We start from the raw sequence: 19,136 nt of genomic DNA, 5'->3' as shown, positions 1-19,136 counted from the left end.
ATTTGAGAGGTAAGAATTTTAAAATAAAGATTTGCTGGCAAGAGAAACTGTCCTAGATTTTAAATGCCTAACTTTGCATATGTAGATTCTTTTGAAACCTCACACATATTCAAGGACAAGTTCAAAGTTCTTGATAACTAAATTAAAGGATATTATTTCATAAAAATACCCAACAAATCATATGAAAAGATCTTCAGTGTTATTAATCATCAGAGAAATGAACATCAAAACCACAGTGAGATCTCACCTCACACCCATTAAGTAGGATGGCTGCTTTATTAAAAAAAAAAGAAAAATCCCCCAAAATAACAAGTATACAAGAGAATGTGAACAAGTTGTAGCCCTGGTACACAGCTGGTTGGAATATAAGATGGAACAGCCTCTGCAGAAGACAGTGTTGTTCCTCAAGAAATTAAAAAATAGAACTGCCATTTGATCCAGCAGCCCTACTTCTGGATATACAAAAGAATTGAAAGTAGAGCTATCTTAGAGATATTTGCATACCCATGTTCATAGTAGCACTATTCATAATAGCTAAAATGTGGAAGCAACACATATGTTCATTGATGGATGAGGTTATAAACAAAATGTGATATATATAGTGGAGTATTATTCACCCTTAAAAGGAAGGAAACCCTTCGCATGCTGCAACATGAACCTGAACACATTATACAGTGTGAAATGAGAGTCACAAAAAGACAAACACTGTATGAATCCACTTACATGAGGAACTGAAGTAGTCAAATTCATAGAAAAGCAAAGAACTGATTACCCAGGGCTGCAGAGCAAGGGAAAAGGGAGTTACTGTTGAATGGATATAGACTTTTGGTTTTGCAAAATAAAGTTCTGGAGATCTGTTTCACACAGTATGAATATACCTAACATTATTGAATTGTACACTTAAAAATGGCTAAGATTGTAAATTGTTCTGCATTTTCCATAATTTTTCAAGAGATGTTATGTCTTTGTGTATACTACCTTAAGAAACCAAGCAACTGCAAAATCTTAAGCAATTGTGTAGAACAATGATGCCATTACTGGATAAAGTGTTCTATGAATGTCCGCTAGGTCAAGTTTGACAGTACTATTCATGTCATCTTTGTCCTTAGTGATTTTATACCTGCTTGTTCTCTCAATTCCTGAGAAAGTCATTCTCCAACCATAATTACTGACTTGTCTATTAATGTATTGTGAAGCTCTTTTGTTAGGTACATGCATGTTAATGTCTTCTTGGAGAATCAAGCCCCTTATCATTACATAATATTCCTTTTTATTCTTGACAATCTCCTTGTTTTTAATCCTACTTTGTTCAAAATTAATATAGCAACTCCAGATTTTTTTGGTTCATGTTTGCATGATGTATGTTTCTTCATCCTTTTACTTTTAACCTATTTAAGTCTTTATGTTTAAAAAGTTCTTTCTGAAAGCATATAGATGTATCTACAAAATAAGTTCCTATATTTTGTTTACATTTTAGTTTATTGTATTTCATATTAAATAGTCTATACTTTTTAGAGTAGAGATTTTATAGTTATTTTTTTGAAATTATTTTCAGTAGGCCTCTTGACATATGTTAAACTTTAAAGCAAATTTTTTACAATGAACTTACATTATCTACAAGTTCTGCCTTTTCTCATGCAAATTACTATTCCAAATATCTAACAAAATGCATGATTTTTAAAAAATCTGTGTTTATCTTTGTCTCATGATTTTTAGAAGTGAGTTAAAAAGAGGAAACTTTTTCAAATTTCACTATTGAAATAAGTAATTCAGTTGCCTCCAGAGCTGCTCATTCTTTTCCATTTCTAACTTGACAAGTTAGAAGCAGACCTTTAAACAGTTTGCCATACTTATAAGAGGTAGAAGGGCATTGTATCTAGAGAATGTTAATAAAATACAGACGGAAAGATATTTTAACTTCATCCTGTAATATAAATTTCATAATTATTAGATTGTCCACCTTATAACAGGTACATGACTTTCAATATTTAAATGATTTATACACGGAAAGAAAAATTTGAAAGTGAAAGAAATTCCTGTTTTTGTGTGTGTGTGTGATAAACTTGGATTTCCCTTTAATTCTAGAATAAGAAACAGTTATTCAAGTTAAAATTAATAATTCTCATACATGTACATGAAAAACCCAGAACTATATATAGTCACAGAAGTGTTAATACTTATGGATGTATATCAGATTAGAGAGACAGAACTAGTTACTTTAAAAGGCTTTTTGAACTTTTGTTTTTTCACTTTTATGTCCTTAATTCCTATAGGATTTGTTTTTATGCATGTTATCAGATAGAGACCTAATTTCATGTTTTTCAGTGTGGACAAATAATTGCGCTGGTATTTGGGAAACAGTTCATTCTCTCCCCACCAATGTGAAATCCTGCCTCTGTCATATACTAAGATAACAGCAGCACAGATTTGTCTTCAGGACTCTGTAGTCTGCTCCATTGGCCGTGTACCTGTCCCTGCATCAGTACCACACTGCCATGATTACTGTTTCTTTATTCTTGTTATCTAAAAAGGCAGTATTCTTCACAAATGTTTTGGATATGCTTGACCTTTTTAATTCTTTGAGGTAAATTTTAGTATCAGCCCATCAAATACAATTTTTAAAATTCTTTTGAGATTTTGCTTGTGATTGCACTGAATCAGTTAATCTCAACTGGAGGCAGCTTTGACCCCAGGGGATGTTTGACAATGTCTGTGAACATTTTTGGTTCTCACAAAAGGAAAGGATATAATCTAATAGCATCTAGTGGATAGAGGCCAGAGATAACGCTAAACACACTACACTGCACAGGACAATCCCAGCAACAAAGAATTATCTGGCTTAAAATGTCAGTGGTGCCACTAAATTTATGCAATTTGGACATGACTGATACTTAATTTTTGAGTATTTCAGTAAAAATATTTTCTGATCTTATAGCCAGCCATCTTGATAAAACATTTCTAATACGTCTGTAGATCTTAAGTTTTCTGTATGAAAATCCTTTCATCTTTAAATTAATTTCGTACATTTACAAAAATAAAGCATGGGTCTGTTTATATATGAAGTATAGTCTGTTTTCTTAAGTCACCAAATCCCATTGTTCATTCAGTTCAGTTTACAAAAGAGCCATTGTCCTTTTTTTTGGTAAAGCAGCATGGTTCACCCATTATGGTTACAGTCTGTAAGTTCAAGTCTAATTCACTACATGCTCTGTTTTGAATATAAGATGTAGAATTCAGCAGTTGATTTAAACGGTGTCATGAGCTGATTCACTGTCTTCTATCTTTTGTGGGGGCGCACTGAGTTGCCCTAAAGCAAGAAATCTGTAAGTTACGTCCTTTTTGAGCTTTAGAATTATTGAATATTATGATTAAAGTGACAGGCCTCAAAGGTGTGCCCTATTGGTACTTCCTGTTTCTGTGCAAGATTTCACAAGGTTTTCATATGAGCCTCATTTTAATATGATGAATGTGGCCATAAGCTTGACTTTGCATAGCTCCTTTGAGGGAGTTTAAGACATAAACAATTAAATTTAATGTATCATAATTTATCTTTGTAATTTAAAGGACCATGTCTGTTTGTTTTAATATAGACCTACCTTCAGGAAAAAAACACCTAAAGCAAGGAAAAATTAGAACTGATATAAGATCACTTTAAAGATTAGTCATTGTTACAACCTCACCACTGTACAGGTTCTTTCTGTTTCATTTCTGTTTTTATAAAAGTAGTCTATGGCTAGGTCATCATGGTTTATTTAAAGTGTTTAAAACAAAATAATACATAAAGATAGCTTTATTAAGATATAGTGCATATACCATACAGATCACGCATTTCAACTGTATAATTCCAGTGGTTTTTAGTGTGTTCAATTTTGAAGCCACCACCATAATTAATACTAGAACATTTTCATCCCTCACAGAATTCAGTACCCATTAGGAGTGACTCCCCATTTCCCTTGAACCTTACTCACAGCTCTGGCAACCACCAGTCTCCTCACTATGTCTATGGATTTGCATATTCTGAACATTTCATATACATGGAATCATACAATATGTGCTTTTCTGTGGCTAGCTTCTTTCACTTAGCATAACATTTCCAAGGTTCTTTTTATGAAACTACATGCATCAACTTCATTTCTTTTTATTGCTGTGTAATTTTCCATTGTATGGGTATACCACGTTTTCCATTCATTGATTGATGAGCATTTCTAGCATTTCTGTTTGTTGGCTTTGATAAAGTTTATGTGAATGTTCATAAATGTGCCCTTGTTTAAAAAGATTAGATCTTTCAAGTTCTAGTTTTACTCTCAAATATCATGTTTTATTACTTAGAAATAATCTGATAGTAATCATTGTCTAGAATATGAAATTTTGTTTATAAAGTCTTTCAGTTTAAAGGAATGCAGATTGGTGGTGAATAGGTATTTGATCACTCTGTTTTTAGTACACAAACTTAAATTCATTCTGTTTGGAATTGCTTCTTATAAAACAGGTATTTGGTGCTTGAAAAATTAAAGAAAGAAGATGCTGACCGAATTCATATATTCAGTTCTTTTTTCTATAAACGCCTTAATCAAAGGGAGAGGAGAAATCTTCATGAAACAACTAATCTATCGTAAGTCAAGCTTTTTGAAAATATTTAGTAGATTCTGGTAAGCTGCAGCCCATGGGGTCACTAAGAGTCGGACACGACTGAGTGACTTCACTTTCACTTTTCACTTTCATGCATTGGAGAAAGAAATGGCAACCCACTCCAGTGTTCTTGCCTGGAGAATCCCAGGGACGGAGGAGCCTGGTGGGCTGCCGTCTATGGGGTCACACAGAGTCGGACACGACTAAAGTGACTTAGCATAGCAAGTCACTTAAGTTTAACTTAGAAAAAAAATCACTTGTTTATATTAAAGCAACTTTTTTTCCTTCTAGTCTCAATTAGCAAAATTTATATAGCTTATAATATTTAAAACCCAAAGAATACCTGGGATTCGTAAAGGTTTTAGGTCTAATATGTCGATCAATATTTTCCAAATATATCTGAAAGTTTAAAAAGGAAAATTACTTGAATCTGATTAAATCTTGAAAATTATTAAATACCAATTGCTCTGTTTTACCCTACATGTTCCATCTGTAGTATCTAACAGTGGAACCTGTGAATCTGTAATATTAATAAGTTCTTTGGATAATAATTCTCAGACAAGTTAAGGAAACAGTTTTCTACATATGAGCCCTGAGTTATTTATAATGCCTTTCCATATAGCGAGTGCATCCAGCTCTAATAGTTGCTGGTCATTGGTTACAAGATACACACAGAGAGTCCATTGTTGTTATCAGGGCTATTAAGTGTCTTGAATCAATGGCTGTTGTGTACGATATAAATAAATTTTCTACTGTTTCAGTGATATCTAATTTTGTATCTTAGAGTTTATGGTGAAAGAAAGAAAGTGAAAGTCACTCAGTAGTGTCCTACTCTTTGCAACCCCACGGACTATACACTCCATGGAATTCTCCAGGCCAGAATACTGGAGTGGGTAGTCTTTCCCTTCTCCAGGGGATCTTCCCAATCCAGGGATCAAACCCAGGTCTCTTGCATTGCAGGTGAATTCTTTATCAGCTGAGCCACCAGGGAAGCCCAGGAATCCTGGAATGGGTAGCCTATCCCTTCTCCAGGGGAACTTCCCAACCCAGGAATTGAACCAGGGTCTCCTGCATTGCAGGCAGATTCTTTACCAGTGGAGCTATCAGGGAAGCCCAGAGTTGATGGTAGTGGTTGGTTTTGACCAGTGCTGATAATCTGTCCTGTTTTATCTACTGTAAAACAGTGCTCACTTTTCCTGCTCTCTTCATTTTAGTTCTTACAGGTCACAGTCTGATACACACTCATTATTTTTGTGAAAACCAGTTCTGCAACAATAAGCACCCTAGTAAGTAATAGTAGGAATTAAAGAATCGCTTTCTTCCAGGTTCAGTGATGGTCAGTTTCACATCTTCCCAGCTCCATCTCAGATATTTTGCTTTCTTTTCACATCTTGTTAAATTCTCTTATACAGCTACTTGATCTGTTGACGTCTTAATCGCTGTAATGTATAAATTGCTGCATATAGGGTGACAACACTGGAAACATTTCAGAAGTTTGATAGTTCTCCTGTCTTACAGGATACAGCAGAAGCGACATGGAAGAGTGAAAACATGGACCCGGCATGTAGATATTTTTGAGAAGGATTTTATTTTTGTACCCCTTAATGAAGCGTGAGTAACAGTTTCCTTTATGTAAATGTGATGGCAATTTTTAGAAAATATGTTTATGAGGTGAATAATTCATCCAGTTTTAAACTTCTTTCTGAAATTTGTTGTATATGTTGATACTTACACTCCTTATTTTATGGAAATTAATATACTTTTTCAGTGAATCATGTAAGATATGGAATTTTACAAGTACTCAATAAGAAATCTTCCTAATTTCATTTTATTCATCAGTGTAGAATAATGTCATCTTTTAAAAATGGTACTTGTGGTCTAGGAGACATCCTATAGAAAACACTACCTTGTACAGAATGGTGATTAGGTCACATAGAAGAATTTGGATTTTTAGTTTATAAAACATACTTCGACTCAACCAAAATGAAGAGAAGGTGGCTGGATTTATGTCATTTGCTTACTGAAAACCATGTTTACTACCTGAAGCTATTTCCTAAGTAAATAGAGGTGGTAAACATTTCATGTTATTCTCACCCAGTGACTAGAGAGGCAAGATGTATACCTTAGTATTATTATACAATTTGCACTTGAGAGTTTCATTTTCTAACTGTCCTGCCCTCCAGCCAAAGACCTCCAGGAATACTCTTGTAATTGGGCAGCATGGGTTTAGTACTTGCATTCAGGAAGAACATATACCATGGCCGACCATGACTGCTCTAAATAAAATGTGTTTGAAAGAGGCAGTAGCAGAATTTGGTCTTTGTTTTGGTGGTTTGAGGGACGTCTAAGGAAGCAGTGGTTTGTTTGGGTAAAGAACTCAGTCAATCAGTTCAGTTGCCCAGTCGTGTCCAGCTCTTTTCGACCCCATGCACTGAAGCACACCAGGCCTCCTGTCGATCACCAACTCCCAGAGTTTACTCAACCTCATGTCCATTGAGTCAGTGATGCCAACCAACCGTCTCATCCTCTGTTGTCCCATTCTCCTCCCACCTTCAGTCTTCCCAACATCAGGTCTTTTCCAGTGAGTCAGCTCTTTGCATCAGGTAGCCAAAGTATTGGAGTTTCAGATTGAGCATCAGTCCTTCCAGTGAATATTCAGGACTAATCTCTTTTAGGATGGACTGGTTGGATCTCCTTGCAGTCCAAGGGACTCTCAAGAGTCTTCTCTAACACCATAGTTCAAAAGCATCAATTCTTTGGTGCTCAGCCTTCTTTGTAGTCCAACTCTCACATCCTTACATGACTACTGGAAAAACCATAGCCTTGACTAGACGGACCTTTGTTGGTAAAGTAATGTCTCTGCTTTTTAATTGCTGTCTAGGTTGGTCATAACTTTTCTTCCAAGGAGCAAGCTCTTTTTATTTCATGGCTGCAGTCACCATCTGCAGTGATTTTGGAGCCCCCAAAAATAGAGTCAGCCACTGTTTCCACTGTTTCCCAATCTATTTGCCATGAAGTGATGGGACCGGATGCCATGATCTTAGTTTTCTGAATGTTGAGCTTTAAGCCAACTTTTTCACTCTCCTCTTTCACTTTCATCAAGAGGCTTTTTATTTCCTCTTCACTTTCTGCCATAAGGGAGGTGTTATATGCGTATCTGAGGTTATTGATATTTCTCCTGGCAATCTTGATTCCAGCTTGAGCTTCCTCCAGCCCAGCGCTTCTCATGATGTACTCTGCATATAAGTTAAAATAAGCAGGCTGAAAATATACAGTCTTGACGTACTCATTTCCCTATTTGGAACCAGTCTGTTATGTCCAGTTCTAACTGTTGCTTTCTGATCTGCATACAGATTTCTCAAGAGGCAGGTCAGGTGGTCTGATTATTTTCCACAGTTTGTTGTGATCCACACATTCAAAGGCTTTGTATAGTCAACAAAGCAGAAGTAGATGTTTTTCTGGAACTCTCTTGCTTTTTTAATGATCCATCGGATGTTGGAAATTTGATCTCTGGTTCCTCTGCCTTTTCTAAATCTAGCTTGAACATCTGGAAGTTCACAGTTCATGTACCACTGAAGCTTAGCTTGGAGAATTTTCAGCATTTCTTTACTAGCGTGTGAGATGAGTGCAATTGTGCGGTAGTTTGAGCATTCTTTGGCATTGCCTTTCTTTGAGATTGGAATAAAAACTGACCTTTTCCAGTCCTGTAGCCACTGCTGAGTCTTCCAAATGTGCTGGCATATTGAGTGCAGCACTTTCACAGCATCATCTTCTAAGACTTGTAATAGCTCAACTGGAATTCCATCACCTCCACTAGCTTTGTTCATTATGATGATTCCCACGGCACACTTGACTTTGCCTTCCAGGATGTCTGGCTCTAGGTGAGTGATCACACCATCGTGATTATGTGGGTTGTGAATATCTTTTTTGTACAGTTCTTCTGTGTATTCTTGCCACTTTTCTTAATATCTTCTGCTTCTGTTAGGTCCATACCATTTCTGTCCTTTATTGAGCCCATCTTTCCATAAAATGTTGCCTTGGTATCTCTCATTTTCTTGAAGAGATCTCTAGTCTTTCCCATTCTGTTGTTTTGCTCTTTTTTTGCATTGATCACTGAGGAAGGCTTTCTTATCTCTCCTTGCTATTCTTTGGAACTCTGCATTCAGATGCTTATCTCTTTCCTTTTCTCCATTGCCTTTCACTTCTCTTTTTTTCACAGCTATCTGTAAGGCCTCCTCAGACAACTATTTTGCCTTTTTGCATTTCTTTTCCTTGGGGATGGTCTTGATCCCTGTCACCTGTACAATGTCATGAACTTCCATCCATAGTTCTTCACGCACTGTCTATCAGATCTAATCCCTTGAATCTGTTTGTCTCTTCCAGTGTATAATTGTAAGAAATTTTATTTAGGTCATACCTGAATGCTCTAGTGGTCTTCCCCACTTTCTTCAATTTAAGTCTGAATTTGGCAGTAAGGAGTTCATGATCTGAGTCACAGTCAGCTCCTGGTCTTGTTTCTGCTGACTGTATAGAGCTTCTCCATTGTTGGCTGCAAAGAATATAATCAGTCTGATTTCGGTATTGACCATCTGGTGATGTCTATGTGTAGAGTCTTCTGTTGTGTTGTTGGAAGGGTGTGTTTGCTATGACCAGATCATTCTCTTGGCAAAACTGTTATTAGACTTTGCTGCTTCATTCTGTACTCCAAGGCCTAATTTGCCTGTTACTCCAGGTATCTCTTGACTTCTTTTGCATTCCAATCCCCCATAATGAAAAGGACATCTTTTTTGGGTATTAGTTCTAGAAGGTCTTATAGGTCTTCATAGAACCATTCAACTTCAACTTCTTCAGCATTACTGTTCAGGGCAGAGACTTGGATTACCGTGATATTGAATGGTTTGCCTTGGTAATGACCAGAGATCATTCTGTCATTTTTGAGATTGTATCCAAGTACTGCATTTCAGACTTTTGTTGACTATGATGGCTACTCCATTTCTTCTGAGGATTCTTGCCCACAGTAGTGGATATAATGGTCATCTGAGTTAAATTCACCCAATCCAGTCCATCTGATTTGTTTGTTGATTCCTAAAGTGTCAATGTTCATCTTCAGATCAGATCAGATCAGTCGCTCAGTCGTGTCCAACTCTTTGCGACCCCATGAATCCCAGCACACCAGACCTCCCTGTCCATCACCAACTCCTGGAGTTCACTCAGACTCACATCCATCGAGTCAGTGATGCCATCCAGCCATCTTATCCTCTGTCGTCCCCCTCTCCTCCTGCCCCCAATCCTTCCCAGCATCAGAGTCTTTTTCCAATGAGTCAACTCTTCGCATGAGGTGGCCAAAGTACTGGAGTTTCAGCTTCAGCATCATTCCTTCCAAAGAAATCCCAGGGCTGATCTCCTCCAGAATGGACTGGTTGGATCTCCTCGCAGTCCAAGGGACCCTCAAGAGTCTCCTCCAGCACCACAGTTCAAAAGCATCAGTTCTTCGGCGCTCAGCCTTCTTCACAGTCCAACTCTCACATCATACATGACCACAGGAAAAACCATAGCCTTGACCAGACGAACCTTTGTTGGCAAAGTAATGTCTCTGCTTTTGAATATGCTATCCAGGTTGGTGATAACTTTTCTTCCAAGGAGTAAGCGTCTTTTAATTTCGTGGCTGCAGTCACCATCTGCAGCGATTTTGGAGCCCAGAAAAATAAAGTCTGACACTGTTTCCACTGTTTCCCCATCTATTTCCCATGAAGTGGTGGCACTGGGTGCCATGATCTTCGTTTTCTGAATGTTGAGCTTTAAGCCAACTTTTTCACTCTCCACTTTCACTTTCATCAAGAGACTTTTGAGTTCCTCTTCTCTTTCTGCCATAAGGATGGTGTCATCTGCATATCTCAGGTTATTGATATTTCTCCTGGCAATCTTGATTCCAGCTTGTGTTTCTTCCAGTCCAGCGTTTCTCATGATGTACTCTGCATAGAAGTTAAACAAACAGGTTGACAGTATACAGTCTTGACGAACTCCTTTTCCTATTTGGAACCAGTCTGTTGTTCCATGTCCAGTTCTAACTGTTGCTTCCTGACCTGCATACACATTTCTCAAGAGGCAGATCAGGTGGTCTGGTATTCCCATCTCTTGAAGAATTTTCCACAGTTTATTGTGATCCACACAGTCAAAGGCTTTGGCATAGTCAATAAAGCAGAAGTAGATGTTTTTCTGGAACTCTCTTGCTTTTTCTATAATCCAGCGGATGTTGGCAATTTGATCTCTGGTTCCTCTGCCTTTTCTAAAACCAGCTTGAACATCAGGAAGTTCACGGTTCACATATTGCTGAAGCCTGGCTTGTAGAATTTTGAGCATTACTTCACTAGCGTGTGAGTTGAGTGCAATTGTGCGGTAGTTTGAGCATTCTTTGGCATTGCCTTTCTTTGGGATTCGAATGAAAACTGCCCTTTTCCAGTCCTGTGGCCACTGCTGAGTTTTCCAAATTTGCTGGCATATTGAGTGTAGCACTTTCACAGCATCATATTTCAGGATTTGGAATAGCTCAACTGGAATTCCATCACCTCCACTAGCTTTGTTTGTAGTGATGCTTTCTAAGGCCCACTTGACTTCACATTCATCTTGCCATCTCTTATTTGACCACTTCCAATTTGCCTTGATTCATGGACCTAACATTGCAGGTTCTTATGCAGTATTACTCTTTACAGCTTTGGTGTTTACTTCCATCACCAATCACATCCACTACTGGATGTTGTTTTTGTTTTGGCTGTGTCTCTCTATTCTTTCTGGAGTTATTTCTCCATTTATCTCTGGTAGCATATTGGGCACCTACAGACTTGGGGAGTTCATCTTTCTGTGTCCTATCTTTTTGCCTTTTCATACTGTTCATGGGGTTCTCAAGGCAAGACTACTGAAGTGGTTTGCCATTCCCTTGTCCAGTGGACCATGTTTTGTCAAAACTCTCCACCATAACCCATCTGTCCTGAGTGGCCCTACTCGGCATGGTTCATAGTTTCATTGAGTTAGACAAAGCTGTGGTCCATGTGAGGCTTCCCTGGTGGCTCAGACTATAAAGCGTCCATGTGATTGATTAGATTGGTTAGTTTTCTGTGATTGTGGTTTTCAGTCTGTCTTCCTTCTGTTGGAGAAGGATAATAGCGTTATAGAAGCTTCCTGATTGGAGAGACTAAGGGGGAGACAGAGTCTTGTTCTGATGGGTAGGGCCATGCTCAGTAAATCTTTAGTCCAGTTTTCTGTTGCTGGGTGGGGTTGTGTTCCCTCCCTGCTATTTACCTGGGTCCAAACTCTGGTGGAGGTAACAATGATAATGGCGACGTCCTTCAAAAGGTCCCATGCCCACACTGCTACACTCAGTGCCCCCAGCCCTGCAGCAGGCCACCGCCAACCCACGCCTCCAACAGAGGCTTTGGAACACTCACGGGAAAGTCTGGGTCAGTCTCTTGTGGGGTCACTGCTCCTTTCTCCTTGGTCCTGGAATGCACAAGCTTCTGTTTGTGCCCTCTGAGAGTCTGTTTCCCCTGTCCTGTGTAAGTTCTGGCGGCTCTTTGGTGGGGTTAATGGCGGCCTTCTCCAAGGAGGGCTTATGCAATACCCAGGTCCACTACAGCCAGAGCCCCTGCCCCTGTGACAGGCCACTGCTTACCCATACCTCCGCAGGAGACACTCAAACACAGTTGTGTCTCAGTCTCTGTGGGGTCTCTGGGTCCTGTTGTACTCAAGGTATATTTGAGCCCTCTGAGCATCTCTGGTGGGTATGGAGTTTGATTCTAAAGGCGATTTCACCTACCATCTCGCTGGGGCTTCTCCTTTGCCCTTGGACATGGGGTATCTCCTCACAGCCGCTCCAGCGGCATGCATTCACTCATTAAGCAAAAAGATATTTGGTATTTTGAAGGGTTGCATTGTGACCTTATATTTGTCTCTGCTAAGACAAATTATGAAATGACCTTGCTTTGTCTCATTTTTATCATGGTTGCAGAGTAACCTTGTTTGAGGTTGGTGTTCTGTAAGATTTTAATGTCTAATACGCCTGTCTGTGCCAAGCTAGCTTCTGAATGTGCTCTCTTTCTCATTATAAAAAACATTTACTATGTAGTATAGTCAGATTCTTTTTATTTAAAATCATGCTTTAATTATAACACCTATTATGATCTCTAATTAGCCCAGCCAAAGATAGTAGACTAGGTTAAAACATTGGTTATGACTGTAAAGCCCAACCTCTTCAAAATGATTTGAGTCAAACATAGTATCATAGTATCAATAAAATTTAAAACTAAGTTTAAAATTAATCTTTATAATTTCTTCATTTTCCTCAAAATTAGATTTCTTGACATTAATTTATCATATCAAGTAGCAAATGAGCTGCCCACTTGGTAAAAGGAAGGGGTATACATGGGAAGCCATTTGTCAGAAATTAATTATAAAAATTTAAAATAAAAATATAATTTGAGGCATATATAATTTAGTAATAGAGGCACATCCTTGGTCGTGGTATCTGATGTGGACGGATGCTGTGTTTAGTGCTTCGTGTCACCTTGGTTGTCTTGGTGAAAGGTAGCGAGTGAATTAGTTGTGTTCTGCAGAACTATGCTGTTTGTAGATGGAAGAATAACTTCCAGATCATGAGGACTTTTTTATAAAGAGGTAAAACTAATTAGATAGGCTGCCCTATATTCGTCATCTATTTTAATTTTCCTGGTGGTGGTAATTTCTTTAAGCTAAAAGTTGATAAGCTATTTGTTAAAAATTGTTGTAGTAATGGACAAGGAACAGAAATTTGATGTTTGGACCTAATCCAAACATCAAATTAAACTAAGTGAAATTGCCTGTTTTAGCCATGTCTCCCACTAATGGCTTAAGGTCAAGGTATCTGCCATTAAAAGGGATCATAAAAGCAAAACTCTGGCTCTCAGAGGTTGAAAGTGAGGTGAGATGTATCCGATTCAGCTTTCTCTTTACAGCTAGGTGAAGGAAGATTTTTTTTCCCCAAGTTATTACAACAGAAAAACTATGGCTCATCCATATTATCATAGCTGAAAAATGTTTATAACTGTGATAGACTTCAGTTTCAGCTGTAGGTTGAGAGTCACTGTGTTATACCATGTTTAATCCATTTTTAAAGCACATTTTTTCACTTTATAACCTTTCTGAAGTTCAGATGTGACTTAGTGTCAGCTGTGTCTTTGGGCTGAGGAAGTGAGGAAGATGGTGTGTGCTCTTCTCCCAGCCTGGCCTGACCTAAGTCCATAGGGTCCTGAGGATTAATAGTTGAGGAGGGAAGCATTTCTCCATCTGGATTTTCAGTATTGAGGATGAAGGCAGCCTCTGTGAACTTTTCTACTTATTGTGTGTAATGAAGAGACTTACAGTGCTTCTTAGTATTACCTTGGGGGAATTTAATATTTTGCATAAATAGAATATGCAATAACTTTTGTCTGGGTCAACATTCATTTTTCATACAGCAAATATCTACTGAACTCCATACTCTATGACAAATATTGTGCTCAGCTAATAAATTATCTGACATCTTTAGCCTGTTCATTGGAGTGGGTTGCCATTCCTTTCTCCAGGGAATCTTCTCAACCCAGGGATCAAACTTGGGTCTCCTGTATTACAGGCAGATTGTTTACTGTCTGAGCCACCAGGGAAGACCCTTTCACATAACACTGTGCCTAGCAAATAGTATACCCTTAATAAAATTAGTTAGATTAATGAATATCAGCCACTTTTAGCTGTATAGCTTTTTACTCATAGCTTATATCCTACTATCAGGAACTATGATGATACCTGAATTCAGCTCTAGCTGGAATCCTATTGATACTTCTGTACTGATAATTAGACTAGATACATTATTTCAATTTAGTGTATTTTATTTCAGTAGAGTATGAGACAAGAATAATTTTTAGTATTAATAAATCCTTGTTATTAATGCCTAATAAGTGTTATTAGTATCTATTAATACCTAATATTAATATTTAATAATACCTAGTTAATATTAACCAAGCTTCCCTGATAGATTCGTTGGCAAAGAATCTGCCTGCAGTGCAGGAGACTCCGGTTCGATTCCTGGGTCAGGAAGATCCACTGGAGAAGGGATAGGCTACCCACTCCAGTATTCTTGGGCTTCCCTGGTGGCTCAGCTAGTAAAGAATCCACCTGCAATGCAGGAGACCTAGATTTGATCCCTGGGTTGGGAAGATCCCTTGGAGAAGGGAAAGGCTACCCACTCCAGTACTCTGGCCTGGAGAATTCCATGGACTGTATAGTCCATGCAGTCGCAAAGAATCAGACACAACTGAGCAACTTTCACTCACTCACTCACCGTATTAACAAGAAAAACACAGATGAAAAGCCTTATAAAAACTATTATGTACAATATTTAGAAAATGTTCAAACTTATAAAGTCTAATTAGTTAGACTTCTGAAGATATTTTAATGTTGCTGGTTTTTTACCCTTGGCATAAATAAAACAAAGGAAAGGTAAATGGGAATGATGAATTGCAGTGATGTAATTTACATTTTGTTAAACGCCTGGAAAACGATGAATTTTTCATTCCAAAAGCAAGAAAATGTTCAAAGGATTGTTTGCAAAAGTGAATGCAGGCTAGGTAATTCTGAAAAAAATTATGTTATTTTTAAATAGACATTATACTCTGTTAATGAATCAGTGAGTCTTCAAACAAGTAGATTAATTTAAGAATTGAAAAAATTGGGCATTCTTAATAAATTTGTTTATAGACGCTTTAGAAAAAATATTTTAATATTTATTGCCAAATATAATAAACTTTTATAGTAATATATTCAGTAGTTTCATTTGTTTTTTACAGTGCACACTGGTTTTTGGCCGTTGTTTGTTTCCCTGGTTTGGAAAAACCAAAGTATGAACCTAATCCTCATTACCATGAAAATACAGTCACGCAAAAAAGTTCACCTGTAGAGGACAGTTGTATTTCTTCTCCTTCAGCCAGTGAAATGGACAGTTGTTCACAAAACTCTGCTGCCAAGCCTGTAATTAAGAAGATGCTAAACAGAAAGCATTGCGTAGCTGTAATTGATTCAAATAAAGAACAGGAAGAAAGTGACCCTCGTTACCGGAGAAACATAAGCAGTGTGAAATGTAGTCTGAAAAAAGTAAATCATACTGCAAATGAAAATGAAGAATCGAATAAAGGAGAACCCACATGCCAGAAATTTGTTGATAGGACTGAAAGTGAGAATGGCCTACAGAATGAATATTTAAGTTCTATGCACCATACAGGTATGTTACTAAATATTTCAAAAAAAATCAAAGAATTCAGAAGAAGTTGGATTTTTTAGAAATAGGATTAAAATTTCAGGGTGCACTTTTTCTTAAAGTCAGGTTTATTGTATAAACATTAATTGTATAAACATTAATGTTTATTGTATAAACATTTATTGTATAAATATATTTAATGTTTATTTACAGTAACATTCACTCATAAATATAGCTCAGTGACCTTTGATAAATGTATATATTCATGTAATCATTATAGCAATTGAGATTTAGAACCTTGCCATTACTCAAAACAATTCTCTTATGCCCCCTTTATAGTGAGTCTCCTCCCCTCATCCTTACAAAGAGTACAGTTTTAAAATTATAGTACAAGGTCTGCATTTTTCATTTGTAGGAACTTGGACTTGTTTTTATTTCGTAGGAAATTTACTTATTCAGCATAAACAGTAGTTGCACAATCTTAGCTCTAAAAGGCAAATTAGTTTGATCTTCTCAATTTACAGATGGGCAAATTGAGATCAAGAGGCAAAAAATTAAAGCTTTTTCCTCCAAATAGTTGTTGCCATTCAAATTAAAGGTTAGTTCCTGTTCCTCACTCTCTTTCATGGTTTTCAGTGGGAAGAAGGGCACTGGTCCAACCTTTGCTTTTTTATTTCCCTTCAATTCTAATAAAATTGTTTCTTTCCTTGAATGAGGTCCATATTACTAGCACTTATTCTAGAAATCTAAGGTTTCTCTTCAAATACTTTAATTTTTTATCAAGTCAACTGCAGAATTTCCACTTCAACCTCAAAGTAAAATAGTCCATTTCACGAACTATAGTATGCTATATATATAAGATAGCAAACTTAATAAACTATGAATAGATTTAATACATTCCCTTTGGAGGAAAAAACTCAGTATAAGACATAGAAGAAATTATGTGACCTCAGAAAGAACCTATCAAAAGTTGTGAATGCTGAGCATACTTTGGGTACTTCTACCAGCGTATGTTATTTTGGTAAATCAGAAAGCTGTTGCTGCATTCTTACAAAAATATTTTTTGTTTGACATGCTCAGCTGCATAAAGCTGATATTAGGCCTATGGATATTGGTCTTTGTGCCTTTTAGCGGGTGTAAGATAAGAGGCAAAAGGGGGGAATTTAGCAGATAAAGCAAAAAAGTGCATCAAAACCAAGCAGATAAATGCAGTTGACCCTTGAACAGCATGGGATTTAGGGGTGCTGACCCTCTGACAGTCAAAATCCACCTCTGACTTTACCATCAGCCATTTGTGTCATACCACTGTTCCACATCCACAGATTCACATCCCTGGATTCAGCCAGCCTCGGATTGTGCAGTACTGTACTGACCTCTTTCTTGGGCGAAAAAAAAACCCCATGTGTAAGTGGACAGTGCAGTTCAAACCTGTGCTGTTCAAAGGTCAACAGTACTTATTTTTATTGCTGACTTTCTAATATATTTCATCAGGGAGGAAATGGAATGAAGAAAGGCAAAATAGGTAGTTACCAAGTCACTGTAATTTTTTTCAGTTTTAGTATTTTAATACTTGAATAGAAGAAAAAGTAATAAAAAGCATTGAATAGCTACATTAACTACCATTTTGCTACACTGAAAGCATTGCTTAGATGGGCACTCTGAAGATTAAGCCTTCAGGGCAGTGTGCACTGTTTTTCACTGCCTTTGAACAAAGTCCTGCCAATTAGTACATGAGAAGATGCTAGATATCATTAGTCATGAGGGAAAAATAAATCAAAACCACAAGCCTATAGAGTGGATTAATGTCTGCTTAAGCCTACTTTTATAGAGTATGGCTAGAATCGGAAAGTCAGATGCCAATAGGTGTTGGTGAGGATGTGGGGAAATTGAAAACTTCATATATTATTAATGTAGGAAGGTAAAATGCTACAGCTTGCTTTGGAAGACAGTTTGACAGTTTCTTAAGAAGTTAGACATAAAGTTATAATATGATCCAGCAGTTCCACTCTTAGATAAATACCCGAGAGAAATAAAAACGTATGTCCACACAAAGACTTGGGCATGAACAATTACAGCAGCATTATTCACAACAGCCAAAAGGTAGAAACAACCCAGATGTTCATCAACTGATAGATGGATAATGAAAACATGATATATCTATTTAATGGAATATAATTAGGCCATAAAAAGAAATGAAGTAGTGATACATGTTACAACATGGATGAAACTGAGAACATGTTAAGTTGAAGTAGTCACAGAAGACCACATATTAATGTGAGTCTATTTGTATTAAATCTCCCAAACAGAAAGCCTATAAGAGTAGATTAATGGTTGCTTAAGGCTGCTTGGGGATTGGAGAGGAATATGGGGAAAACGGAGTGATAGCTAAAGGGTTTTAAGGTTTGTTTTTGCTTGTTTGAGATTTGGAAACATTTTGAAAATGTTTCAAAATTGATTCTGGTGATGGTTGCACACAGTATGTGTAAATATACCAAAAACCACTTAATTGTACACTTTAAGGGGGTGAATTGTATGGTATGTGAATTATATCTCTAAAGAACATTTTTTAAGTTCCTTTTCGATGAATAATTTCATATAGTTTAATATGAATTCAAGTTAAAAAATGAATTAAAATGCATGGCTTAGAGCAATGAGACAAAGCCTTAGGGCTTCCTTCTTGTACACAAACCCCAGAAATTCCTAGTGGCCCTTTCCTACAAGTTAGTGTTCTAGTTGAGAAGTAACGGGTTAAATTATGAGTATATGTCCCAGTGATTCCTTTAGTTTGCCCTTTCAGTATCTGTTTTTTATTCTTTGAAAAATTATAGTTTGTGCTTTGTTGTGTTTTTTTTTTTTTTTTTAGTGTTTTTCTATCCTTTTTTAATGTTTTCTTAATCTAGTGATGATACTGTCCCACAGTTCTCTAGAATGGGTTTGTATTTTTTTTAAGGAATGAAGTCTCATTTTTCATCAGATGTTTTCAAGGCCTCACTCACCCAAAAGAACATTGAATAGCCTCAGAGAGGATGGTTTAAGCAGTCTATGCTATATAAAATTATGACATCAAAATTTAAGAAGAGGAGAGCTTGTAAAAAATTTTTGTGATAATGATTTGTACCTTATTGATCTATTTCTGTTTGGTCTGATAGTTGACAGGATTTAAATGAAGCATTTTAGGTAGTTTAAACATAATTTAACCACTGAACACATATAGTCACAGTGACTTCAATGTAGGTTGACATGCTACAGC

At 37.0% G+C, this 19,136-nt stretch overlaps 1 protein-coding gene across 13 annotated transcripts in view; it reads left to right on the top strand.

Moving 5' to 3' along the window:
• SENP6 (SUMO specific peptidase 6) overlaps positions 1–19,136 on the top strand; it is a 130,967-nt gene that overhangs the window by 103,621 nt on the left and 8,210 nt on the right. For all 13 annotated transcript variants that reach the window (XM_025294865.3, XM_044924501.2, XM_025294861.3 and 10 more), the window contains 3 exons: positions 4,490–4,612; positions 6,148–6,240; positions 15,480–15,910. In XM_025294865.3, coding sequence (XP_025150650.3) covers positions 4,490–4,612; positions 6,148–6,240; positions 15,480–15,910 — 647 coding nt within the window. The remainder of the gene's footprint in view (positions 1–4,489; positions 4,613–6,147; positions 6,241–15,479; positions 15,911–19,136) is intronic.

Source organism: Bubalus bubalis, chromosome 10 (assembly GCF_019923935.1).
Source record: "Bubalus bubalis isolate 160015118507 breed Murrah chromosome 10, NDDB_SH_1, whole genome shotgun sequence".
Lineage (NCBI taxonomy): Eukaryota > Metazoa > Chordata > Mammalia > Artiodactyla > Bovidae > Bubalus > Bubalus bubalis.
Note: the sequence above shows the minus strand (reverse complement) of the source record. Positions and strands in the feature narration are given on the sequence as shown.